Source organism: Ciconia boyciana, chromosome 3, assembly GCF_034638445.1.
Source record: "Ciconia boyciana chromosome 3, ASM3463844v1, whole genome shotgun sequence".
NCBI lineage: Eukaryota > Metazoa > Chordata > Aves > Ciconiiformes > Ciconiidae > Ciconia > Ciconia boyciana.
In genome coordinates this window covers 109,535,688-109,563,600 of record NC_132936.1, presented here as the reverse complement: position 1 = coordinate 109,563,600, position 27,913 = coordinate 109,535,688, and the positions used below count along the sequence as shown (strand labels likewise).

General features: G+C 36.7%; 1 protein-coding gene across 8 annotated transcripts in view; it reads left to right on the top strand.

Moving 5' to 3' along the window:
* The window catches only part of CDC42BPA (CDC42 binding protein kinase alpha), a 192,976-nt gene that overhangs the window by 90,783 nt on the left and 74,280 nt on the right, over positions 1–27,913 (top strand). For all 8 annotated transcript variants that reach the window (XR_012041682.1, XM_072857060.1, XM_072857062.1 and 5 more), the window contains 6 exons: positions 18,626–18,719; positions 19,501–19,701; positions 20,289–20,537; positions 24,015–24,094; positions 25,171–25,337; positions 25,784–25,906. Coding sequence is in view for 7 of the 8 variants with exons in the window: in XM_072857060.1 (XP_072713161.1) it covers positions 18,626–18,719; positions 19,501–19,701; positions 20,289–20,537; positions 24,015–24,094; positions 25,171–25,337; positions 25,784–25,906 (914 nt within the window). In the remaining variant the exon portion in view is untranslated. The remainder of the gene's footprint in view (positions 1–18,625; positions 18,720–19,500; positions 19,702–20,288; positions 20,538–24,014; positions 24,095–25,170; positions 25,338–25,783; positions 25,907–27,913) is intronic.

The window sequence follows — 27,913 nt, the reverse complement described above, 5'->3', positions numbered from 1 at the left end:
TATAAAAAAATCAGAAGGGTTCTGAAGATGTCATGGGCCTGAAATGCAGCATTTGTGTATTGTAGTATCTGACTTCAAACTAGACCTTTGCATCTGTTCTCACAGATTTAATTCCAATTAAGGAAAATTGATTTCTAATAAACAATGATGTCTGAACTTAACATGCCTAAGATAAATTTAAAATTAAAAAAAAAAAAAAAAAGTATGTGTCATCAACAATTGTGCAGCTCCATTAGAAACACAAACAAACATAAACACACACAAACATAGAAGCTGCTCAGTGCAGTTTCCCTGGGGAGAAAAGAGTTCTGTTATCCCATTTTGCTTATTCTGTCATTTTCCTGCTTTTTCTGTGAATATACAAACATCTAAAATTTCTGTTCCATAATTTTTAAATGAGTTAGTAACTTCTATACTATGCCATTATCTACGTGAATGCAAAACAGCTCGGTGATTTCCCTCCTTATCTTTTAAATGTGTTGCCATAATCTTTCTATGTTACTGCCTGCCAAAACTGTGCCTGTCTCAATGTCTTCATGTCTTTCTTCCTCCCAGTTTACACTAACTGAATGTGTGTATCTTACAATGTCTTGATGAAACTAACATGAAACCTCTAACACGCTGAAACATTTTGGAGAATATCATGTAAAAAACCCGAGATTTCACTCTGACTTTGAGTGTGTGTCTTCCTGTTGCAGGTACTGATTTCTGTGGGTTAGAAAGCGTTGTACAATGTTTTGGCTGTTCTTGTGCGAGTCAGATCAATAAGCATTTCACAAACATGTTTTGGCTCTGTTTATTACTTCCCAATTCCCTAGTACCAGAGCAGTGCAATTTAACATGTGTATATAATATTATTAGCAGCATCAAAAATCTTCTCATCCCTCTGTTCTAGAGAGAGTGATGAAATAATAGAGTTGTTCTGAAAAATCGGGACATTCCTGTTGCCACATGAAAACAGAGAATATCTTGAACCAGGATGAAGATGTTTCTGGTATCTTGTTAGAAATTTTGACACAATCCTGATTTAGTTCTTGGGTTCTGTTATGATTGAAATTCTCTAACTGGTCTGCTTGAACACAGTGCAGCAGTTACTGAAGACCAAATGTACATTTAAGGTAAAAACGCAGCTAGTGTGTGAAATAGTCGAGATACACATGCTTGTGTGGGATTCATACTGCAGGCTTCGACTTCATTTATATTTTATGGTAATGAGAATTCTTGGCTGAAAGTGTCTGATGGTGTGATACTAGTTTGTACAACATTCAAATAGCATCAGTAATAATCTTACTGAGATTTGTGATTACATTTGCATGATATATTAAGCAGAAGAACTCTGAATACCTTATCTGCTGTGTGCTACTTCACAGGAGGTCAGAGCTGGTCCCTTCAATAGGCTTTATTAGGGAGCTTGAAAGCTGACCGTAGACAGATAACAGGAAACTGGAAAATTGGGTTTAGCTAAGAGGAAAAACATGATTAGCTCAAACAGAATTCAACTGGCAAATTCTTGTTGTTATTCCTAAATAACTGATCATCTCTCACTACTGCATACTTTATAAAAGTGTCAATAATTGATGGTTGTCTTTTATCATTATAATTTTTTAAGGTCTTGCAACAAAGTCTTTAAAATACTAATACAACTGAAATATAGGGAAAAAAAGGCACAAAATTCTCAGAATTTATCTAGCAAGATATCTAGCAAGTTTATCTATTTGTAACAGGTTGTCTCAAGTTGAGTACTAAAAATTCAGTATTTAAACACTGTCCATTGGTTTCCGATGTTTCAAAACAGAATAGGTGTTTTTCTTTGAATCTGTGAACATAAAAATAGTGTTAGGCATGTAGGTAACTTTGCTTACTTATGAAGCATTGTTTTCTTAGGATACTTTGGTATTGGTGTTGATACTGTCAAGAACTGTGGAAAAACTTTTCAATTTTTTAAAATAAACACCCTGCTGGAAGCCATTTGGCTGGTGGGTGAGTTCAGAAGTCTCTCCTGGTTGGAGCTGAGGCACAGGCACCAATTAGGAATGATCTTTCACTCTACGCTTTTGAAAATGAGGACAGTCTTACCTTACAGGATGTTTAAATTGAAATGAGTAACATTTTTACTTTGTTTTTTTTACTCAGACTTTTCCTGAAGCAGATCAGATATAACACTTGTTCAAGGAAAGTTTTTGATTAACTCTGCTTATGTATCACGTTAATAAATCATTTATAGGTGTAACTGGTCTATTTGCTAATTTAAGTTCTGAACTGCTGTTTCCTGCTCTAAAGAATTTTCTTTTCAATTTGGTTTCCAGTGAGAGGAAAGCAATGCTTGAGTCTCAGCCAGACAATAATGATTAATACAGACATCAGGCAAGTCACATAAGTTCAAATATCGATCAACTCTATAAAAACAAGCATCAAAACTGGCTAAAACTGCTCATTATGTGAGTTCTGAAATGTACATTCTGTAACATTACATATAGCCAAGGACTTACTGTCAGTGTCCTTGTTAGCCATTAGATGCACAGTAGACAACTAATTCTACTTAAACAGGCAAGCAACAATGAGATTAACTGTAGGTTAAGTGACTGAAAATAGCAACTTTGATCCTCCGAGTGACCAGCTATTTAAATGGAGGAGGATACTAGGTGGAAAACAAGCATGGGAGCGAGGGAAACAGGAAGCGGAGGAATACATGAGCGACTTCTGAGCACGGCGGCAGGGATGTTTTGTACTTTTGAGTATTCCTAAATAACTGGTTGTTGGAAGGTAGTATTCTCTGACTTTCTCTTAAAAATGTGAGTTCAACCCCAGCTTTCCCGCAGTAGGTGCAGTTCTTTACTTGAATCTGTCTTAAATACAATACTTATAATTTAGGTATATCAAATCAATCATGTCTTAATCTCTAATAAAAGAAAATGAGCAGTGCTATGAAGTGCATAGTTTCCTACTATGTGTGTTCTCATTATAACTTCTCAGTATGAATTCTGTTGTATTCTGTCATAGGATCTAAAAATCACAAAGCTTGAATCGCTTTCCATAGCTTTCACTGAGATGCAGGCTTCTGGTTCACCTGGGTGCTTCAGCAAACTTGATACAGCCTGGCTCTTACCACCGTCCCCTTCAGCTGTCTGCACAGGGTGCTGCTTCGCAGCATTTTAAAGACTCGAAAATTCTCTCTCTGACAAACCTCTTCCTTCTGCAGTTCATGACTTTTGTATGAACATTTAATGTGGCACGACAGGAAAAAAAATACTAATAAAATTGACTGTTACTGAAATAATCAGCCATCAGGCTAGGAATCTGAAGCACATCCTCACATGGGCCACATCCTCCTGTTGACTGTTTTCTGCCCTTTCCATTCTGCTTCCATATATGGTTTGTGCTGTACAGCAAAGAAGGGTCAAGGAGCTGGTCTTTCTGAGGAGAAAAAATCCCCAGACTGTGTCCCATCTTGCTTGGTATCCCATGGTCAGATGCAGGATCATAGCCTCAGTCTCTTGTAAAAGTCTTACCCAAATCCTCTGCATCCTGAAAAGTAGACAGGGTAGAAGAACCCCTGAGTGTAAGGAGTTAAAATGAAAATCCAAAACCTCATTACATAGGCCAGGAATCTGTTACTTTGAATGTAATTTTAGTGTCAAAGAGGAAAGCACCCTACTGCCTCAAAATAGCAAAATAAGAGGAGAAAAAAAATATTTCAAGAAGTAGTAAAACTGTTTTTCAGATGGGCACAGGAGACTTCTAGGGTGTCTTCTGTTCCTACCTTGTGATCCCTCTCGACATAGTCAGAAAAAAACCTGTACATTTTTCACATTGATTTAGCTTAACACGACTGAAAAGCTAATGCCAAATAGTAATGTAAAATGTATCTTGTCTTACTTGTCAGGGTAGGACTTCCGACTCAAAAGATTCGTTACCGGCATCTCTTGTATTCAGGTTTGGGGAGGGCCGGTCACGCGGGTGAGGCTGATGTGCCAGCTGTGGCTGCTGTGGTGCAGTGCATTAGGTGTTTCAGCAGGCGGGCGCTACCTTCCCAGTCAGGACTCTGAAGCTGAGCAACTAGGCACGATGTTTACTTTTCACCCTTTAAAAATTATTTTGGGTCCTGAGTGATATAGTAACGAAAAAAAATTACATCGTGACAGAGGTGGGAGGATTTTTATGGTTCTTCATTGGTGTTTTTCTCATGGATTTAGAGCCATTTATGTCCCTCTTCAGCTCCTTCCACTGGTGGGTTCTTCCGCCCTGTGTGCTGTCCTGCCTGTGGAGGACTTGGTTGAGAATTTCATGGGAGGGTCATGATATGATTCTTCATCTGGCTATGGAATAGCACATGGGAAACGATACGGTCCTCTGCTGCTTGCTTCTTTTCAGTGTAAAGCCTTGCAAGTGTACACTCCTGTAAGGCTCTCATTGTTTTTCTTGCTGCCTCCAGCAAGGCTTTGATTCAGCCTGTATCAACATCGGTCAGGTTGAACTAGCAGCTATTCACGTGATTGACATGGAATGAATAATAACATGAACTAATCTAAATTTCCAGTGGAATACAGTTTTTCTTCCTTCCCTTGCGCACGTATATAGATGTGCTTTCACATGTGCTCTTACTGTCTTTTTCTGTGTACCTAAAAATCAGTCACTTTGCATTTCTTGTATTTCATGGCAGTATCTTCTGCTGTATTTTAACAACTTGTGAAAAGAATTCCTTCAACACAGTTATTCATTAGTGCATTTAATTTTTTGCAAATAATCAAAAGGTAATAAATACTATGACATATTTGCAATACAGTGAAGAACATGATCAAGCTGAGGGGAAGCAAGAGAGATTATCCTAAATTTAGTTATATTATTTGAGGAGTAGTAGGTTCTTTGCTCTCTGCTGTTCTACTTTTTACTTACTCACTGGGAAGGAATCTTCTTTCCTATTAGCATTTAACCTATATACTGTTAATTTAGGGTGCAGTTAAGTAGAAGACATATTTGGAAAAGCCATGCTTTTGTCTACTGTTCTTCAGTAGTCGTCTCCCTCCCCCCCCACCTTTTTTTGACGGGGGGTAGATATTCTTAACAACACTGACTTCCATTAAAAAAAGAGGAATCACGAGTATCTGTGCTGTGTAACTGCTGAGTAAACCTTTATTGCATGAAGGAAGAAGAAAGCAAAGGATCTATGCAGCACATTAACATGGCTGCATAGTAGTGTTGTTTTCTGAAACATTCTTCTTCCTGCTGGACAGGAAGGTTTTTCAAAAAATATGTGAAATCTAAAGCCATACTAGCCTGGGGGAAGAACAGTAAAATATATAGGATATAACAGTGCTTCTTTGCATGCTTGCAACAGCTATGGCAAGTATTTGATGTATATATTTGTTCTCTTGGGATGGCATTGGTTTTCTTCTCATTGTAAACCATTTTTTTTTTTTAGCCTCCAGGGTTTACTTTGCAGCCTTTGCCTCTTATCTTTGTTCTGTTTCCCACATAACTCAGGAACAAGAAACAATTTATTTAAATTTTTGTAATGTGCTCTCTATTCCTTTATGTTTTATGTGTCTTTAAAGTATGTTCTACATTCTTCTGTGTGGTTCCCCCCCCCCCCCATATATTTTTATAGCTTCATGGTGATTTTTATTGCTGATCGAGAACATGGATGGGAGAGGGATAAGATCAACCTCATATTAAGACTGTATATCCTTCCTTGGCAAAATGAAAAGCATCCAGTGATCTCAGAACTCATTTCTGTACAGATCTCCCTTTCCCTCACCTCCCATAATTCTTGGTGTATTTATATCTGTGTATTTATTCCCAGAGGAAGATAGAAAAGGACTGGGGAAGAGTTGCTGTGGGATGCAGTATGGACATAGCAGGTTAGTTTGTTTCATCAGTCCCAGAAATTTTCTAGTGATTTGCAACTAACAGCTTGCTTCAGCTCAGGGCACTTAGAAATATCCCTGATAATTAAAAAACATATATGCGTGTCTTATATACGTACAAACGCATACATAAGAATATATATTAATTCTTGTTAAATTGTTCAGACAGCTTCTGAGTGAACATTCTTCTGTGAATTGCTTTCCTAGTATCATCAGTGCATTTAAAAAAATGCATATGAAAAATGTTTTTTGACTGTCATTGTCAAAACCAATCAAGTCCTTGGTTTATGTTGTCCAGTTTACTTTCAGAATTATTCAATGCACTCAGCTGTTTCAGAGACTATGTATGGTTGTACTGAAATGCAGAGAGCAGAGATTGCATATCTAAAATGAGAATCAAAAGGAAAGAAAGCATTTATCTGCCTAGAAATATGTGTTAAAGTTTTCTAGCATAGGTAGTAATTTACAGCACAACAGCCGGGCATATTCTGGATTCCTCTTTAGCCTCTTTCAGGATTTCTTTGACAGATGGCACTCACAGATGGACATAACATTCTTAAGGAGCTTACTCTTTCTACTCCTTTACCCACCAGTAACTCATGATACTATTAGAAATCTAAAAGCTTTGACATGAATTAGCCTTACTTAGCAGACTTTAATTTTTTAATCTTTAGAATATGCTGCAGGGTAGTGGTTGTGGAGTTCTTAATCTGTTTACTTGAGTTCTTGGAAGCCAAAATGGAATTCCAATAAAGTTGACATGGCAAAACATGGCAAATATACGAGTTTTTTTTTTTAATTGTCATGATAATATTTTTATTCCTATCTTTTGGAGGAAAAGTGTAGAATGATACAAAAGAGTACAGTTCAGCAACCCAGAAATAGTTCTGTCAATTGAAGTTCACAGAGTTCAAACAAGCCGCTTGGTATTTTGTTGTAATTATATTGAAATCTTAAGTGAATAAACCTAATATTTAAAGTTGAGTGGTCAATGAAATTGAAATTTCTACCACCATTAGCTTAAATTAGTTTGTTTTTTAGTAAGTGTTTTCAAGTATCATCTAACAGACTGCCACAACAAAGAGCAAACTATGTTCAAGATACTTGAATGCACTTCTATGAGAGTTAAATTTGTCTGCCACGTACTTTCTCAATATTCATGCAACTTTGGGCTTGAACTTGAAGGCCATTATTCTCTCAAGTGTTGACTCAAATGGCCGTTTTCTCTGATGAATGTTGTTGGTGTGGAGTTTCTGTTGAGGAATGTGAAACTATAAGCAGAATGATCAGATCCAAAAAAAGCATTGTGACAGCTGGGCAGGTTAGAGAGGTGAAAATAGTGAGTGCCCTCAGCCAGGTCCTCCACTGCATGTATTCGTAGCTTATTAGAAAACTAGAAGAACACCAGATGGAGGTAGAGAAATTAAATCAGGCTTTTTGTTTTGTTTTCTAAATGCTGTGTAAATTAAAGGTTCCCAACTCTTCCTTCACAAATAGTACACAGCCCACCGTGGCAAAACTTCTGGTTCACAGCCCATTTTCAACTACGTTTTTTTTTCTTCAGGGCCCCTCTGGTATAGGCTGCTTGCTAGGTGAGCAATCCACTCCCTGCCATCACTTTTTTTCCCAGAGGCTCCTTCGTGTCAAGTTGTTGTATTTTCAGTGTAGGCACAGTTAATTAGTCACATAAAGGTATAACTTAAACACCTATTTTGAACCCTCCTGCCTGCAAGTAGTTGGGTTCTGAAGAACCGTCAATAAGCAAACAGTCCTGACTTAAATCCTTTTCTTTTGGAGATACTTATATACTCCATTCTAGTGCCTGTGTATTCCTGAGAATATTCTTCTGTAATAATAAAGAAGCACGCATATAGTTACTTCGAGTTTACAAATAATTCAGCTAAGGAAAACACAGTGAGAAAAGTAATCCCTGTACTGGAATATGAAGTTCAGATAAGTAGTCCATGCCAGAAGAGTGCCTAGCTTGCATCTTCAGCAAATTCCGTACATATATTACCCCTTCAAAGTCTTACTATGGTCCTTGCCTTGCTGCTGTTGGTTTAAAAATAATTATAATTAAAAAATCTTGTCTTCCTTTGCTTGTTAAGTTCAAAATTGTTGTACAGTGAGTTTCAATATGATTAACTAGGGAGTCAGGATGAGGACAGAGTCCCCACTTAAGAAAAGCAAGAGGCATTAGGGGAAGCTGTGACTGTAGCTGGGGCTCCTGATGTGAGAGGCAAACCATATGATGAAGTTACATTTCAACAGAATAAGCCGGCTAGCTGATCCTTTAACATTATCTGGCAGTAAGTGTAAACTCTTCTTGAAATTGGTATGTGAAAGAAAGATGCTGCTTTGGGGCAACAGAGCGGTCGGTGGTGGTTACCATACTTCTGAGACACAAGGAGGAGACTTGTACGCCGTGCCCTGCCATAGCCGCAGACTCGTGTGCTGAAGCTGTTCTCACAAGGAGATGAGTTTCCTCTGATAGCCAGGACTTCTTACGCAGGGAAAACCTGTGCGAGGGAGCAGTGGTGTGGATGGCTACTCATGTAGTGTTATCTGATGGCTTGAGGCCAGTCTTGCCAGCATTTATTATCTTAACAGTGTCAGCAATGTCAAAGGCTAACCTTGATTGCTGAGCATTTTGGGATAAATAGGGACTTTGTTTGTCAGACTTTAGAGCAGGAAAAGGAAGTTTTTCATTTTAACAAATTTTGTAAGCCTGACTACTACTAAACATCAAGAAATGATCCTGACAGTTTTGTGTTTTTACCTGTCGTATCCTTGTAGAGTTGAGAGAGAGAGACTTTGCCAATTTTTCTTTTATGAACTGCAATTTCCAGTGCAAAACCAGGACCATTATTAATACTGAGGCTAAAGACACGTTCTGTCTTAAGCCACAAGAAGTCAGAAGTATATATGCTGCTACAACTGAATATATAGTATCTTGGTGTTACTGCATTTCAGAATTAGATTTGGGGAGCTTTGATACAATATAACCAGAATGTTGTTACTGAAAGAAAATTGAAAAGGCAGCTTTAATCATAATTTCAGGATCACAGGATGGTTGAGGTTGGAAGGGACCTCCTGAGATCAACTAGTCCAACCCTCCCTGCTCAGAGCAGGGTCAATAAGAGCAGATTGCCAAGCGCCATGTCCAGTTGGATTTTGAGTAGTCCTTTCAAATTAACTATAATTCTGGATTGACTTTGATCAATGAATGGCATAATACCTCCAGAGCTTTAGAGTATTGTTCTGTAGTTATGTTACAACTTGTCTTGTTTCATGTGAGAATATTTATCTCATTTCCTGAGCATTGTCTCCTTGAGTTTTACAAATTGCATTCAGTTAGTAACAATTTTTACTAATTTCCTATGATGATGTTTGGACTTCTCAAACCAAATACTTGTTTTTCAAATTGACTTTTGTTGCTAAAAAAATAAACATTCCTGTTTTGTTTCTCCCATCTTTTGTTTGCACATCTTTCAAAACTTTTATGCTTGTGCCTCACATATTTTGCATCCTGAGAGACCATCATAAGTAGCTATTTGAAACTATTAACATTACCTGAAAAGAAATACAGTACAAGGCTCTCATCTTCTTATGCATGAATTTTTACTCAACAATACTATTCTGTTCAAGATCAATGCATTATTAAACATTCAAATGTTTAATGCTTTATGTGTGCCTGATTTTATATTTGAGTCCCTACAAGTTTTTGGTCTAATACGAATAACTCTGGTACGAGACAACCCTGAGGAAAGTTACTAACTTCTATACTCTTGCTCTACTGTAAGAGGTCAGTTCATTTATTAGGGTTTTTCATTTGGTTTTTTTTGTCGGTTCCAGTGTTTGGTAGTCAGGCTATTTCAGTTAACTTCCCTTTTTTTTTTTTTATTTGAACTTTTACCAGTTTCAGGGTGCATTGGATATCAGACTTCCCGTTACGTCCATCATTGTTTGCCATAAGGAATTGTCTTTCTGATAATATCTACAACTCTCTTACTTTTATTTCATAAGTGTTTAAAATGGCATATGTAAATCAGCATTGGAAGGTATTACATTTAAAATGGTTATAAAATGACACAGTGTGTTCTTGGTTTTAGTCTGTAAAACTGACGAGACAATAGAAATAATCCTTAGACATCACAAGTGACTTTGCCCTGACATCTCTTGAAAATACTGCATGAGGGACCTAGCCTGGATGTGAGGGTTTTCTCCATAGATATCTGGTTCTGTCAGTTGATTAGCATTTTAGATGAAAGACAATAGCTACAGGGAGTATGTAGCTGCCAAGCACTTATCAAAAATAATTTTTCAGATCACTCCTTATACTTACTTTTTTAAAAGAAGGGAAAAATTTGGATGTAAGCAGCTTTTAAAAATAATTATCCTTGTTTTAGAACTGTTATCATATTTATTTGAAAAATATTTGAAAGCGTTATTTGAAAGCAAATACATATGCACAAAGGCCACAGGGAGACATTTTTCTAAGGTAAATTAATTCTAGGACATTCTAATATGATGTGGTGGAGCATATATTTATAAGCCAGTAACTGCATTCAGTTCAAGTGTTCAGGAATGAATATCAGTGCCTGAACAAACTCAAGATGTATATGTGTTGGCTGATGTACTCATTCCCTGTTGTTTGTTATTATTTCCTTTATTAGCATTTGAAATTCATAAAGGACTTTGGATACCATAAGGTAAATACTGTGTTATGTCCAGAATACTTGACTGAGTGGCAGAAATTAGAGTGGTATGGAGCTGTAGAGAAAAGGACTGGGAGAGGACTCGAAGAGGTCAGCTAATACTTTTGTTCTGCTGCAAGGCAGGATCAAACTATAGCTAAACCACTCTTGACAAATGTTTGTCTAACCAGTTCTTAAAAAACAAAAACAAAAAAAAAAAACAACAAAAAAAAACCAGTGACAGAGATGGTGAAATTTCCCTAAGCAATTAGTTCCAGTGTCCTACTGTCGTTATGATGAAAGTGTTTTCTAATGTCTCATAGAAGTATCTTTCATTGGGATTTAAATTCGTTACTACTTGTGTTGCCTACACTCGATGTGGTTAACAATTTGCCTTGGTCTTTTTTGCATTGTATACTTCGTCTGTGGTGCAAGTTCTTTGTAGTAAAAGAGGAATGTAATTACCTTATTTTTAGTGGACACAGAAGTTATATCTCTCAATCTGGATTAGGGATTAAAAAAGTACACTTTGGCAGAACGTATAGTCTGAAACTAAGTAAGATTGGATTCAATACCTGATTCTGTATGTGATGTAGCACATGTATTACATCTAGTACATGAAACCTTGATTTCTGTATTGTCTTTAGTTTAGTTTTGTAATATTACTAAGAATAAAACTTGGTTAGGATGTGTAACAGTATAAATATAAAATTGCACACACTGATCAATAAATAATGACTATATCACAGATCTAGAACCTTTATTGTCTTGGTTTGGTTGATGTTTCCTAGTAGTTGTCCACTGACTTCAGTGAGATCTAGATGAATCTCCTGCTGCTGGGAGTAGCAAGATTCTTTTAATAGAGGTGAATTACTGGGTGTTCCTGGAACAACACATACATAATGATTTATTTTCAAGAGTTAATGAGAAAACAAGGGAGTTTTACAATATAAGATACTGTTTAAGAAAAAAAAAAAAAGTTGAACTTCCTCATTGTAATTTTAAAATAAGATTGTTTATGGCATTTATTTTTTCCATGCAGTTGCTTGCTTATTAAGGCTTAAATCCTAAAGTGTTTAGTCTTTGACTGTTCCTATGGACTTCAAGGCTATATGCAAGGCTACTACGTCTTTTTCAGTTGCAAGCTTCAGTTTGTCAGCTTTATATTAAGCAGGTTTTGTTTAATATATAAACACGATGCAACTGTTTGGGTGCTATGTAAATAATAAGGTTGTGATCAAAGTTATTTAAATGATTTTGAATTCAATTGAAATATGCACTTTTTGGATTCCACTCAAAAGTGGAGGAGTGTCTGTTTAGGAGAAGGCACCGTAGAGTCTTGATAAGAGGCATGGTTAATGAGGTACAACATATTCCAGTTTTCTCATGCTGCTATCTTGTGCGGTCTGTCTTATTGAGATTACTAAAGAATAACTGCCGACTGTCCAAATCTAATTTGGCTCATTGCACACCAGTCTTTCTGCCAGATGGAGCCTATTTCTAGTTTTTCTCACTAGATTTCAGATAAACTTTAGTTGGCAGAATATGGCAACTTTGACTTTGATATAACCCAGTATAGTGTAATCGAAAATAGAAATAAGCTCCTGGACATCAGTGCCTGGAGGTTTGACTGTGAAAAAAATGCATCAATTGACTAGCATTCTTGATGGAAGTTCACCAGCTGTTTCACTCTGCATATCTTAAGCGGGCTGTCAGTATAGCATCGCTGAATACCTTAATAAAAACTTCACGGGCACCAAATTTTCTCCTTTCATTGGAATGCTGCCAAAACCAAATGTCTTCATTTTTTTTATCATGGATGTAGCATTTCTGTGTGAGGAGAAGAGGAGTGTGGAAGAAAAGTCTGCCTGAAACAACAGAAGGGAGTGAAATAAACAGTTTGCCAAACTTCTGTCCTGACTAAGGATAATCCTGTGTTCTGAAGGAATTTTGGATAAAAAGCCCAGGCATTCTAGCAGTAGGATCTTGGTTATGTTGTTTTAGAGTAGGTAACTTGGCAAAGGATAACATTTTTTGTGTAAGAGTGGATAATTATAACCATTGATGTCTGCTTTTAACATTTTGATTTATACTTTTGGGGAATGCTCTTGCATGTATAATGAGAAAATAATGTGCTGTGAAATCCTCAATTAGCAATAAGTTGTCTGGATCAGTTTCTCTGTGCCAGCAGTTACACCTGAAATGAATTTATTTTTCTCATCTGCTGGTATTTTAATTTACATTGGTAGCATTAAAAAAAAATACTGTTCATGTGAAGATTTCACAGAAAAAGAATTTAATGTAAGCTATTCACTTTGTTCTTTACTATTCAAGGACAGCATGTCTTGGGGCGTGTGACCTGTTTAGGAAAATTAGTTAATTTCCATGCTTTTCTAATGTTAACATTAGAAATAAAAATTTGTTCTCCAATTATCCCTTTCTTATCCAGTGGGCTAAAATAAACTGTTAGCTCAGCTATCAAATTGCTCTTTGGATTTCAGACAGGTCCATTTTTTTCTTCAGGCTCAGCTCACATTGCAGTTGTTGAATTTAGAACCACATAAGCCCCTTTATTGTCATTTCAGTTCTGCTGCTTTTTTAAGAGCTCAGCTGTGTACATGAGGACAGTCCATTAGCATCTGAAATGTTTATTCCTATGAGGACATATTGGACATATTGAAAGATGTCCCCTTGCACCACCTGGCCACCTTTTGTTGATATTAGTTACAGAGGGGGACTCACCTTTTCTGTTATTTCTGCCTGATCATATTTGTTTTGAAAAAAAGAATAAATACATTGCAAATTAATAACCAAAGTGGGCACTTCTGCGTCATAACTGTACAGTTACCAAGAAGAGGGACTACTGGTCCCAAACCCTTCAATGCCAGAAGGGGTTTTATGGTGTAAACCTAAATATGTGGGCCTGTGAGTTGGTCCATTGGCATAATCTTTGGTAGTGTCTGACACAACTGCTGCTTAATCATCATGTTACAGTTCTTGCATTAAATGTCACTCTGTTTTTGATGTATCTTCCTTTCTGTTTGTCTGGTCCCCTGCCTCCATGAGGCTGCCCATGAAACAAAATTAACTGAAGATTCTTCTGGAATCTGCTGCTTCCTGAGCTGTAGACCCGAGAAACTCCATGTGGTCTTGCAAATAACTGAATAACATTGATTCAATGACTCAAAGAATGACATAGATGAACCTCAGGAACAGGTATACTTTGAAACCATAAGATGATCAGCTAATTCAAGTTGGAAGGAACTTAAGGAGGTTGTCCAGTCCAAATTTCAATATGCAAGACCTCACGATTCCTGAATTTTCGTTTAGTATTAGAAATGAATCCAGGAAAAAAAATACATTTGCATGTATTAAAAGTCTTTTCAGGTTGTTTTACAGCTGGAATGTGCTATGGATTTAGCATGTCTCAGAGGGAATACTTTTTCTTGAGTCTTACTGAACAAATGAAATTCTACTCTGGCTCATTAACAGAGAAATCAAAATGAATGTCAATAATCCAGAAGTCTGCTGTAGTCCCATTCCAGAATGTTGTTTATGTTAACACAGTTAGTATGTAAAATGTTTGGGTTTTAATTATGGCTTAAGAAAGTAAACTGTTTTAAAGAGAGGTGAGTGAAGTCATCCAGGTAAACATGCCAATCTGAAGAACAGCTCTCTAAATTAAACAAAGAAGCATTATGAAAAATGATTCATTAAAGATTTTTCAAATTTTTCTCATAAGCCTCCACACTCATTTTCTGTGCAAGTGAGGTTTCCAGTATCACACAAACTGTTTATTCCTATAGCATTTTCCAGGTGAACAGAAGCAAATAACGAAAGTCTGCAAAACAAATACAGAGAGCATCACTTTATCCAAGCTGCTGTGCAGTGCTGGATACACTCCTACAGTCAAGGCCAGTGCAGCTCAGAAAAATAGAAGGTTCTCCTGTACTCTGTGTTGGAGTCATGGTTTAAATGGACATATGTGTTTCTAAAGAAGTTTATTTGGTCCAGACTTCTAGATCCTTTGATGCTGGTATATCACTCATTCAAAAAAAAGCAGAACAGCAGTCTTTGCTCAGTTCACATCCTCAGGTGGCAATGCTACAAAAAAGTTGATTTAAGGAAGGTTTGTATTTGGGTATGCTGGGTACCTGTGTCCCCTCAATTCACTGTGGAGTACATTTGAAAAACTTGTACTAGCTTGATTTGTACCAGGTCTAACTCTGGCAACCTGTACCCCTTGCACACTGGACTTCCCACAGAAGCTGCTCTCAAGAGTAGAGCTGAACTGTCTGGGACTTGGTACAACTCGGTCTCCAGAGGGCACAGTGGTGTCGGAGCAATTCCCCCAATTCAATAGTTGTTCCCACTATAAATCTGGTTCATAAAATGGCTTCCGAATGCTTATACTTCTCGAAACTGAATTATTATTTTGTATTTCAAGTGAGCAGACCTTTTTCTTTTATTATAGTGGACTAATTACAGGGTTACTTAGAGTATTAGTGCTCCGTAGCCTTCTAGCCAGATGATAATAGTTGCTTGACTGAGTACCAGTGTTATCGTTGAGTGATGTTGAAATGGTTTGCCAACAATCACCCAGTAACTCTTATCTACAGAGATTCAGCCCAGTGTTCTATTCACTAAACCATATAACTTTACATTATTTGCTCATTACTTTTGCCAGATTTTAGCTACTTGGTCTGGAATTTTCCTTCCTTAGTATCTGCCTCAAGCAGTGTCATCTCTTTCCACGAACAACATCAAGAAATATGCATTGCTTTTCCTATATAGATTTTAAATGAATAAAATAATTCTTACAAGCCCTGTGAGAAATTCTTCTGCTCTGGCATATGGAGCCACTGTTGAAATCCAGGAGATAATCTTCCCTGAGTCATGGACATATTTTCATTCTTCTGCCCCCCACCTTGATATTTTCAGGGTATAATTTTCCCCCCAGTATGCCAGTTGTTACGAGTTTCAAACAACCATATGCAGAGTGTGGTCCCTAAAGGCTTTTCAGTTTTCTTCTGCTGTAGGTTTGCAGGTTCAGAGCTGTAAGAATGAAAGGACGGGCCCTGCAGTTTTGGGAGATGTTGGTAAATAGACACTAGAGAGAGCATGGAGGCTCTTTGTTGTTAATAGCGCTCTTCCTTTGGTGTCAAAGAAGATTCCTGTGCAACAGAACAAAAACTGGGCATGAGGAAAGAGGATGGCAAGGATTAGAGGAATAGGAAGCCAGTGGGAATGGGAAGGGAATCTGAGAAGTGACTATGGGGAAATACTGACTGCTGACAACTGAGATGGGAGAAAAAAACATTAGTTAAATGTGTACATGCAGGAGACTAGGACTTAGGAGTGAAGAAGCTGAGAGTGAAAGAAGGAAATAAAAGGGGAGGAGATTTGGGTTTGATAGGCCATAGAGGATTGGACATCTCAACTTTTGAGGTGAGTCTAGGAGGCAGGGGATGATAGGAATAAAACTGCAGCCAAGATGGAAGCGTGGGAAGAGGGAACAAGTTCATACAGTGAAGAAACTGGGATAAGCTAGGGAATGTGGAGTAGGTGTGAAGAGGCAAGACCGTGCTCTGTTTAGAACAGAAGAAGAATCAGTTCTGATCACTAAAGGAGAGTCACCAAATGTCATTCAAAACAAAAACCTGGAACAAAACTCATTATTCTAATGGAATCTAACAACTGCAGGCTCAGTAGAGATGCAGGTTTCATGACGTATTATTTTTCCCCATAATCACCACCTTTGAACTCTTCAGTTACACTGGCATAATTACTCCCCTTCCTTGTTCCCCTCTGGGGCTTATAATTTTCTTAACTTTCCCTTTGCTTATAGCCTACGCTGCTCTGAGGGGCCAGCAATTCTTGTCTTTCAAATTGTCTTTTATTAACCTAGTTCAGTTGAATTCAGAACAGTTGTTCATAACCCATACCTTCTGTTACAAGAGCTGAAAAGAATTTGTATGCATTAAGTTGGTCTCTTTTTTTCCTTAATTATAAAAAATGTTATTAGGAAGTTATTACTGAGCCTTACAAACTTTGCTTTGCAAGAAATACTTGTTCAACTGAGTGCTTTCAGTGTTGTTTGCAGGTTTGTTTTCACACAGTGTTGACAACAGTGAGATTTTTAATGTTTTCTGCTGTTTTGTGAGATTGAATGGGGAAGGTTGGGATGATGGTGGTGATTATTATTATTTCTCTTGGGAATGTATTAAAAGATAGAACATGGATAAATGGAGCCTCAAGGGTGACTCATGTTTTTGTTTAGCTTGAACTAGGTCCAGCTTCTAACAGGAACTTGATTTTTAGGTGCATGTTTTTGCAAAGTGTTTTAAACTGAAGTTATAACTCCAGAGGTCTCAATAGCATGTATTTGTTTTTATTTAGGAACGTGTGTAAGGAATGTTTTTTGTGGGTGAACGTAAAATAAACAAAACTATCTCAATCTGGAGGTTGCAATTCTTTGGTCTATTCAGTGTCAGCAAAAATCAAGTGGAAGAATGTTATTGAGAGAATGGACTCGGTTAATTTTTATGGTTTACTTTGTGAAGAATTGTCTTTATGCTCGGTTGTGGGATGCGAAAGTATGATTTCTTAAGTAGTATTTGCTTTTTATTTTGTAAATGTTTCTGCATGTTTGGAAGGTGGCTAAAATTTGTTTTCAGCATGGGCTACTGCCTGCTTGTCTTTGGGTAACACCAACTCAGAAAGTACTTTTCTTCAAAATAACATGCTGTTACCGTATTAATTGTCACTGAGTATATAATGGTGCGACACCTTCATGCCATTGCTTCTATAATGTTGTTCGAGTTGTGGTTCTAATTTTTTTGCCATTGTAAAGTCTCAGTAAACATTGTTTATAACTCAGTTTTTATTAAAAGCAAACAAACAAAAAACCAAACGAAAAAAACAACAAAACCTTGCTCTCGTGTGCAATGTGAATATCTTAGCTTCTGAATATTTTGAAATTTGTCTGCAAAGCAATTGATGACATTAATTTATAAGTTGTTAGGGGAGTGAAGCAAAGTCAGGGCTTCACTTGTTTTTTGTTTGTTTTAGGGGATTTGATCTTATGGCTTATAAATGACTGTTCACTGAGGAAGTCTTCATAGTACTTTATTCATACAGTTGTAATTTACTTTTTGTATATAATACATAAGGTTAGAGTGTAATCATGTCATATATTTAAAATTATAGCTTAATGGATATTTCTAATAACTGTACTTTAATGAAAAGGAATTTCAACATTTGGACCTAGTTTGCAAGTTGAACAATAAATGCCCCTCTGGTAACTTAGAGAGCATAGATGCTTTCGTCCTAGTCAGCTGCATACTGGAGGCATACACTTTATCTGTATTTCAGTGTACTTAGGTATCTGTAAAACAGGAGACCAAAAAAAAAAGGTCAAATTTGCAAAATAAGGAGTATTTATTATGTTGCCTGCTTAGAAAGATTTTTCCAAATGTATCGTGACCTGAATGAGACAGCTGCAGAATTTGGCCAAGCAGAGCTGCAGCAGTGTGTGCAACGGCTTTGTTGGTCATTTCAGCAGAAGTATGACAGACGTACATAGGGAGCCGAGATGTACGTGAGAGAAAAATGTTGATGAAAGACACTAAATTTAAAAAGGCATTAATTATTTTAGGGTTTCATTGACCTTTGTTCTACAGTAAAACTTAAAGATTATTTTACGGCTCCAGTATGAGCGTGCATCTTTCACTTGAGAGTTTTTCACTAAAATTCTTTAGATGATTTAAAAGTTTTATGTACAAAAGTTCAGAGCGAGTAAGATTCTCCTATATACCTGTAAGAGATGAGAGGAATTTGACCACATAATTCTTACTAAAATTAACAGGCATTATATAATTTGATCCACAGCCCCTGTCGTGAAATGTCCCTGGTGCAAATTTCATCATATGATGAGTGATTGTGTTCTGTCAACTGATCTGTTGCTGGTTTTGAATGATAAAGGTGTTGCAGAGTTAATGCTTGGACTATATGTTATGCAACACATTTTGTGTTGTGTAATTCTGAAATGTGTTTTATTTGCAGGGATATTAAACCAGACAACATTTTGATGGATATGAATGGACATATTCGATTAGCAGATTTTGGTTCTTGTCTGAAACTGATGGAAGATGGAACGGTAAATTTGAAAGAATGATATATTCCTAAACACCTTTTCTTCAGTCCTTTGCTAGCTGCTAAAATGTGTGCTAATAAAGAGAAAAGGTGCTTTATGTCAAACAAAATGGAATTGTAATGGAATTGGTATGTAACTAACCTCGGTTCAAAACATGACTGCACTTTGCTTGGATTTACTGTATATTAAAAGCTTTTTAGATGCATATAGTCAGCTCATAAATAAATAAAGAGAAGCTGCACTGTCAGTACTGAGTAGGTATTTGTTGATGAACTATGAATCTCTCCGTTTAGAGCTCAGAGCTCAAATCTTTATTGACAGTGTAAGCTTTAGTATAAGCAGGATGAGATACAATTAGCATATTATCATATTTTAGTAGTATATTTAAACTTGCACAGTATATAGTAGGTGTGACTAGAATGTAATTCCAGTGTGTTAAGCATGTCCCAGAGTGCTACAAAGTATTTGAGTTAATATATGTGATTACCTAATCTGTAATTACTTAATACCAAGTCTAAGCCTAAGAATTGACAGTTTTGTTCTTTCTCTGTTATTAAATATTTGTAAGAGTTGAGCAAAAGTATGTTGTTGGGATGCCTATTAATGTAGTGCCTTGGATGCTTACATATTTCTTTATGAATTTAGAAGCCTTTTTATTGTGTTTAATTGTTACTGTTATAACCAGAACACTAGGCTAAATTTACATATACGTGCACAGTGCCACAAACAGCGGTGTCTGTAACGATGTAAGTTAATTTTAGTCCTGGAAATGTAACTTCTACAGGTCCAATCTTCAGTGGCAGTTGGAACCCCAGACTACATCTCCCCAGAAATCTTGCAGGCCATGGAAGATGGAAAAGGGAAGTATGGGCCCGAGTGTGACTGGTGGTCCCTAGGCGTTTGCATGTATGAAATGCTTTATGGAGAAACGCCCTTTTATGCTGAGTCCTTGGTGGAGACCTATGGGAAAATAATGAACCACAAAGTTAGTGCACTTTCTCTTTCTGTCTCTCTCTAAGCTAATTTTTAATAAGTAATAGGGTGACTTGGAGGCTTATTTAAAAATGAGTTTTTATGTACTAATTATGTTAATGTTCATAAATGTAGAACAAAAGGTATGTTTCCGTATAGTAAGTTTGTGGTTATGGATTGCAGATGGCTTTGCTTTAGGATAAAGCAGGTCAAAACTAAAAATCAGGATTTGGAAACATGGCTGTTAGTTCACTCTATGAAGTAAATCTTGGCTACATTACATCACTCCTTTTGCATTACTTTCTTCTGGCGGGATCCATTGGTTGGCTTCTGCAGAAGATTCTTAAATGTTCTTCCACATGGAGGTAGCTGTAGAATTCAACAGTGTAAGAGAAATTTAAATAAAGAAGAAAAACTAGGAGACAAAACAATTTCAATAGTTTCTGTCCTTTGGGGAAGTCTTTTTTCTAGAAACCTTACTGCATATATTTAAGAACCAGAGTATTTGCACATTTCTTTTTCTACATAATAATTTTCACTAAGAAGAGTGATTTTTCCAACTTTTTCTTGGTAATAAACTATTTTATTTTACTCTTTAAGGAGAGGTTTCAGTTTCCTGCTCAAGTGACAGATGTCTCTGAAAGTGCAAAGGACCTCATCCGAAGGCTCATTTGTAGCAGAGAGCATCGACTTGGTCAAAATGGGATAGAAGACTTTAAGAACCATCCATTTTTTGCTGGGATTGATTGGGACAACATTAGAAACTGTGAGGCACCTTACATCCCGGAAGTCAGCAGCCCCACTGATACATCAAACTTTGATGTGGATGACGATTGCTTAAAAAATTCTGTAAGCATAGAATCAACATTTTGACAAATCTGCTTTTGTAGTATACTTTACAACAAAATATATGTAAATGACAGTTTATTTCAGTGTGTTTACTGCGTTCTGCATAAACAACAAAGTTCTGCTTTGAAGAGCTGTGGGGGGAATACACTCATAGTTCGGAGGCTGTTCCTCCAAACATGTATGTGTAAGGATAACTTCAGTTCAATTTTGTAAATTCATTGTATCTTTACATATGTTTAACTAACACATCTGTTGTTTGCAGTAGGAAGTGCTTAGTGTCCGGGTCTTATACAGAATAATATATTTACATGTAGGTAGTCTGCAAGACACAGTATTTCTAGCAGAGCATTGTTGAGACTTGTACTAAGTTTGCATAATGCATTTTGTAGTAGTGCTCTAATTGCTCATATCTCTGTCGGATTCCATTCGGTTCATTCCCACTAAAATTTTTCCAGCTTGTTTTCTCTTGAGTTGAGTTTTGGGCAATTTAGGAGAAATGTTATAGCCATTTCTTCAAGAACAATCTTAATGAGAAAGAATGCTTAAAAAGCTTTGCAACTATTGGTTTTTAACAACCTTAGTGTTTCTGTGCTTTTGAGCAGGAACTTTGACAGATGATGGAAGTCTTAGCATCAGAGGAATGCCTTGTGTTGTCTCCTTGGAAATACTTTTTTTTGTGCATGTGTTTGCTGAAAGATGCAGAAACCTGCTGTTTACATGGGAAGTGAAGCATTTTCACCGTTTTTGCTTTTGTTTTCTGAACTGCCTGTGCATCTCAGTGCCACTGAGCTTCCTGGACCTGCAGATTAGTGATAGGCAACATGAATTGTTATAAGCAGGGCGATCATTATTTGCATCATTATGAAATCCAGTGGTAGACACACGTAGTGTGGAGCATTAGATCTCAGAGTCCTTTCATTTAGGCAAATTAAGCAAATTAGTCTAGCTGCATAGGACTACTTGCATTTTTTTTCATTTTTTCCTCACTTGCATCTGGTATTGCCCATCTCCCTTCACAAATGAAGTATTTTTATCTTAAAACTTTTTTATACAGTCTTCAGATATGTGTCCGCGCATTTTTTTTTTGTCCAGGAACAGCTATCAGGGTTGGGTGGCAGGAATGGATGCTGTGTGTAGCAAGTCTTTGTGAAGCCACGTTTGTGAAGCTGAAATACCTTGTGGAGGTTCTTCACACATTCTAATGTTGGCCAGTCCAGGGGTCTTCCTTTTTAGAGCCTAATCTCTCAACTGAGGCACTCAAAAGGTGCCTGTGTGGTGTGAATGTTTTCCCATTGTAAAGAAGCAGGGAGCTGCAGGTGAAGAAGGAATGCTCCTGTCATGAGTTACTGGACTCGGATGTGAAAACAGTCCAATTCTTAATTTGCTTTAGACTTTTGGGGGTGAAAAGCAATGCCGTTGAACTGTTAGAGATCAACACTAGTTTCTGGAGCTTCATTTTCAGTTTCCTCATATGAAACATGTGAAGGTAGTTTTTTGTTTTGTTTAATTTAAGTTTATATTTTTACCATTTCTTTTTGTACCCAGCATCTCTGAAAAAAACCTAGCCTGAGGCATTGCATGACTGAGGATATTTTACATTTTTGCTTCAACTCGTGGACATTGTATTTAATATTGCTTCCCCTCAAATTCTTCTATGTAACTTGGAGGTGTTTTCCCTGCCGTCTTTCATACACATCTTGTGAGGAAGGTTCACATACTTGCATTACTATTGCAGGAGTCAGCACCACAGATAAGCCCATGAGACTTCTTTTTTTGTTTTAAATTCTTTGCAAGGTTTGAATGGCATAGAGTGAATGAGGAATGCCCACTGCTGAAGATAAAAGGCAATGTTGAAAAGCCATGATTGTCGTTGTTCTGCCTGAACTTGGAATGAGACTGTGGTCCCATGGAACAATAATATGCATAATAATGAAATTCAAACAGTATGTTAAAAGTACACATAAACACAAAGGGCAAAACAGTGTTGTTAGGCAGCCCAAGTTCTGCAGGTTTTTAGCTTTTAGCTGTTTGGTTTAGTAGCCATACTGATAGGCATGATAGATGTAGATTCAGTTATAATTTTGTCAGTATGTTAATACAGTTAATTCACACAAGTAGCAGGAAATAAGTATTTTGATCTCTGCCAAAGAATCAGGAAAGGAACCAATTCTTTTACAGAATCTTACATCATTATCAATAGATACAGTATTTTAGAACCAGCATTGTTACCTGTGTGGTAACGGAAAACTGTTATATGGGCTGTTAAAATCACACAATTATGCATTTGGTCTTTTTTAAACTCATTCGTGAAGATGGTTTTGAGACTCAAATCTATGAAATATGCAAATAAAATCCAAAGGAGAAATAAAGAATTTTACTTTTCCTAACCATAGTCTGTAATAACCGATATTTTTATTATCAACTAGTGGAAAGTTAAGGCTTTGGAATTTGGTCTTGCCCTTAGTTTCCAAAATGCCCAACAATGTAGACTTGATGTAGTTACACAGTCTAGCCATGTCATTGATGTTGCTTTTTATTCTGCAAACTCTTTTTTGATGTGAAGATTTTTGTCTGCTAAAAGGTCAAGGTTGTCATGTAATATAGCTGACACCACTACTGAAAAGGTAATTTTGGATTTCTTTTGAATACAGGCTTGTTCTCTCCTGCTGAGTTTTAGATGTAAAAATGTACAACTGGTTACTTTCTTCTTTTCTTTTTTGTTTGAAAAAAATCATTATGTTACCTTTTCTTAAAATTTAGAACCTTTTAGCACTTTCAGTGTGATAATCATCTTCTTACGGAATCTCTTTTGATGACCGATAAGACCATCTCTAGTATAGCAACATAAACCTTGCATCTGGGGGTTAAACAGGAAACTTTTAACAGGATATTTAAGAATATTGGAACTTATAATGGTTCGAATAATATAGCAACAGGGTTATTTTAGCCTGAGGAGAAGCTCAAAGATTTGTCTTAGTTTGTAGTTCTTTGTCTGGCAGGAAAAAGGAGCAATGAAGGAAGAAATGGTCAAAGCACTAATGGGATTAGAAAACCCTGTTGTATTACTTCTTTCTAATAAGCGTCTGACTATTGTTCTCTCCAGATAGAGATAGCCCACTCAGAAGTGGGATTGGTAAATCTACAGGCAGGAAGCCCTGTTGACTAAATAGCGGGGAGGTGTATAGGAAGGAATAAAAGGTGATACTCTGTGCTAAGAGCTTCTTGGAAAAAAGAAGGAATAAATTGGCTTTTCATATGTGTAATATTCTGCTTTCCTCTAATGATAGCCTATTTAATTAGAACAGCATTTTTATGCCAGCATGGTGCCCTTTCATATTTGGGCTGTAGATAAGGATGACTGTGAATATAGTTAATGTGATATTATCACTAACACTTCACATATCGTTAAACTTTAAAATATTTTACTTTTAAATCCAGTAGGATATTACTTACTCAACTGTCCTATTATTTTTCTAGGAAACAATGCCTCCACCATCACACACTGCATTTTCTGGCCATCATTTACCATTTGTGGGTTTCACATACACAAGTAGCTGGTAAGTTAAGACTTCCAAAATTGTGTGTAGGATAGTTACGTACTATCTTAAGTTTCTGTCTCTCAAACCAGTTGCAAATGAATACCGAAGAATGTGGTTTATTGAGGAAATTACTAGGCCATAATCTAAAATGCTCTCTGTCCAAAAGAATGAGCTCTCTGCAGGTAAAATTTACGTGAATTTAAAGGTCAAGACCTATGTTCAGAGGAGTTTTGTTGAGAAAGGTGGTTTTCAGACAATATATGAAGTTAACTGCATATGACAAAGTTAAGACCAGATGTGTGGACCCAGAGAGAACTTAAAACGGTTTTTAAAGTCTAATAAGTTATTTCTAGTCCTTTAACACTCTTGTAAGTCTGAATGGAAGTTTTTAAAAAATTACTCTTATTGATATTTGGTATCAATGTGGTATTTGTCATGTTAATCTCTACTGCTAAATGAAACAGTAACAAGGAAGTCCATGTATGCTCCTTGATAATTTGTGAAAATAAATAAGAATGTTTACAACCATTGAAAAACCAGGCCTATGTTTCTGCAAACACATGTGCTTAGTGCTGGTTATGTGACATGTCCTGTAGACTTCAAAAGGATTGTTTGCATAAGTAGTAGCATGTGTACATGAGTATCCACAGAATCAGGGCCACAGCATTTCTGATATGTACATGCCCTAGTTGTCATGCAATAATTTCACACCATTAGTTGTGATTGTTGTCTTTAAAGTATTTGTGAAACTTGATGAATTATTTTGAAATAAACTGTTATTGTAATCTTACTAACTATCTAGATTGTTGCTTTTTGCTATCTGGCTAGTGTAGACTGCCGATAATGATCATTTATAATCAGGAGTTCATTCACTTTTATGTAAAAAAAATGCATTGAGGACATCAGTCATGCGAGGTAAAAATGAATTAAATTTTTAATGAGCACATACTAACAAGGTATTATTTGACCATATAATAAATTACATAGTAATTAACAATTTAAACAATTTATTTATTGGTTGATACAATTTTTTAAAAATTATGTTAAACACAGCCTGTTGTAAAATCCAATACTCTTTAAATTTTTTCTCCCAGTGTGCTTTCAGACCGCAGCTGTCTAAGACTGACAGCTGGACCACCCTCTATGGATCTTGATGCCAGCATTCAAAGAACTTTGGAGGATAGTTTAGCAACAGAAGCTTATGAGAGGAGAATAAGACGTCTAGAACAGGAAAAGCTTGAACTTAGTAGAAAACTGCAAGGTATAGTCATTTAAAAAAAATAATTCAATCACTTTTTGGACTTAGATTAGCTTGCAGCTTTGTAAGGCATGGTTTATACCGTGGAAAAAAATAAATATATCTCCTGGAATGCTTTCTAGCAGAAGAGAATTCTCTTCATTATTTCCATTAACAAATTAAACTTCTGTTACTCTTTATGCCTGAAATATCCCATGTATGCAGCTTCTTAGAACATGCTAACTGCCTTGGTTACTGTGGCATAAAGATTTCATTCTTAAAACCTCTAAGAACTTAGTTTGTCCAGCTCACAATTATTGAAAAATTGGCACTTAGTAGTTGGAAATTATAAATTGTAGAATCCTCAGTGGGGAGGCTTTTTGGCATGTCTTAATCTATCAGTGATATCTTTTTGACCTCCTCAGATATCAGGCGTGTAATTTGTCCCTCTGTCTTCCATCTTTTTCTAGAGTCCACCCAGACAGTCCAGGCTCTGCAGTATTCAACAGTGGATGGCCCAATAACAGCAAGCAAAGATTTAGAAATTAAAAGTTTGAAAGAAGAAATTGAAAAGTTGAAGAAACAGGTAACAGGTATGTTATAAATACTAATGTGAAAACTGTAACAGGAAACAATATTTTGACAAGATTTTTTCTCATAATATAACGTTAGTTTTACTTTGCTTTCTAAAAGAGTCTTCCAGTCTATTCTTACTTCTCATTTTACCCTTCGCTCTTCATTGGTAGCTCAACATTTTCTACAAATTCAACTTAATATTCAGTACTTCAGTAATTCCAGTTGCAAGGGAGAAGGAAGATTTCAATGACTTCTGCTATTATTATTAGTGGTAAAGTGCCAGTAGTTTTAAATTGTGGTGTTTCTAATTTACATGGATGTGAATCAGGCTCTACCTGACTATCTGTGAAACCATGACCAATTTCCTTAGTACTACCTTCTCCCCCCCCTGCTTCATCCTGTAATGTGTACTGCAAGAGCGGATGGAGCCTTGTTTGGTTATTTTTGGCAGTATCAAAAATCACTGCAGTCCTTTCAGAAGTCATAATCACTGTGGCATACCTTAGTATTCCTTGCTTTGCACATCTCTGCACTCTGGTATGCAGGTATATAGGTAGTAAACTGGAAGGAAGGAAGGTGTTGTTTCTTGTTCACATGAGTAAACATGAGGGTGAAGACTTTAGCCTAGCACTTTTAATAGTCTTAAAAATATTTGATGGAAGGGTGATTTGTTATGATTTAAGCATCAATTGATGTTTTTCCTTATCTCATTTTCTGTTGGATTTTCCTTGGAAGGGCCAAATTTGTGAGATGTAGTCACAATTTTGCTTATATTTATATTTCTTTGAAACCACAGAGGTTTGTAGTGTGCTGTTGCTTAGTGCATTGTAACTGGATGTGGAGTAAAAGCTAGTTCAAACTGGAGATGTGGTTTTGTGTGGTTTACTGTTTCTTGGAACAGTACTTTTAGAAAAGTGTGGGTTATCTGGGAGGTGGGCTGTGTGCATGAAACTACAGTGATACTGAGTTTTTCAAATGGCAGGGAGTAGTGAAGGGTGTTGTCCATGAGAGAGGACACTGTGGGCTATAAGGCTGCAGTTCCATGAGCAGCAGAACTGACCAAACAAAACTCTGCCATCAAATGGGTCCTGCTCACAGCTGTGTGGCCCCTCCTCCCTCTGTGCATGCCCCAGACTCTCTCTTGAGTTTAATTCACTCAAGTAAATGAGGAAAGAACTCTCTAGAGATAGAGAATTTAATCAGCTCGTGATCTGATAAATCAGCACATGGTGGGCAATAGGAGCATACAAGGAAATGGAGATGAGGGGGAAGAACCACCTCTCAGCTCGGCTGTCAATGAGCTATTGTTTCTTACAAAACTGAACATTTATTTGCTTTCTGTTTAATTCCTTTGCTTCTGAGAGTTCATGAAGATTTTATGGTAACTAAAAGTTTGGCTATGAAGTATCTCAGTGCTTTAAGTTTGAAAAGGGGGTTTGAAATCTGTGTAGATAAAGAGCTGAATTTCTTTAATGTCATATTGCCTTTCTTTAGAACTCCCAAACTAGTCAAAAAGCAAAGATCTACTTAGCTCAGTATCCTGTGTCTTTACAGAGGCTACTGGAGATGGTAGGGAAAGACTCAAAGAAATTTGATATATCCAAATCCATCCTTTTCCAGCCTTACTCTCCCAGATTCTGGCAATTCATGTTTTAAGAACTTCCAGAGGGAGACCTTCTATTGCACCACCATGTTGAATATAGATGTTAGTGAACCAATTTGCTGTCTGTTTAGCTAATATCTTTTTAGCCTACTTTAAAGGCTAGCTACTAATACTAATATTCGGTATTCTTGATTTGATGCTCTGAATTAAGTTAAAGGTAATTTTCTCTTGGAGTGATTCATAGCATAGGAATTCTGCTATGCTGCTCCGTAACGGTTTCTTCAAAATAGGATCTTGAGAGCAGAGACATCTTCAAAGAGAAAGGAAGTACAGCAAGATGTTTATTATTTAGGAAAATTGAGAGTTAGGTATCAGGAGTAGAACCATAGAAACAAGGAGGACAAATCTGATTCCTCTTGTC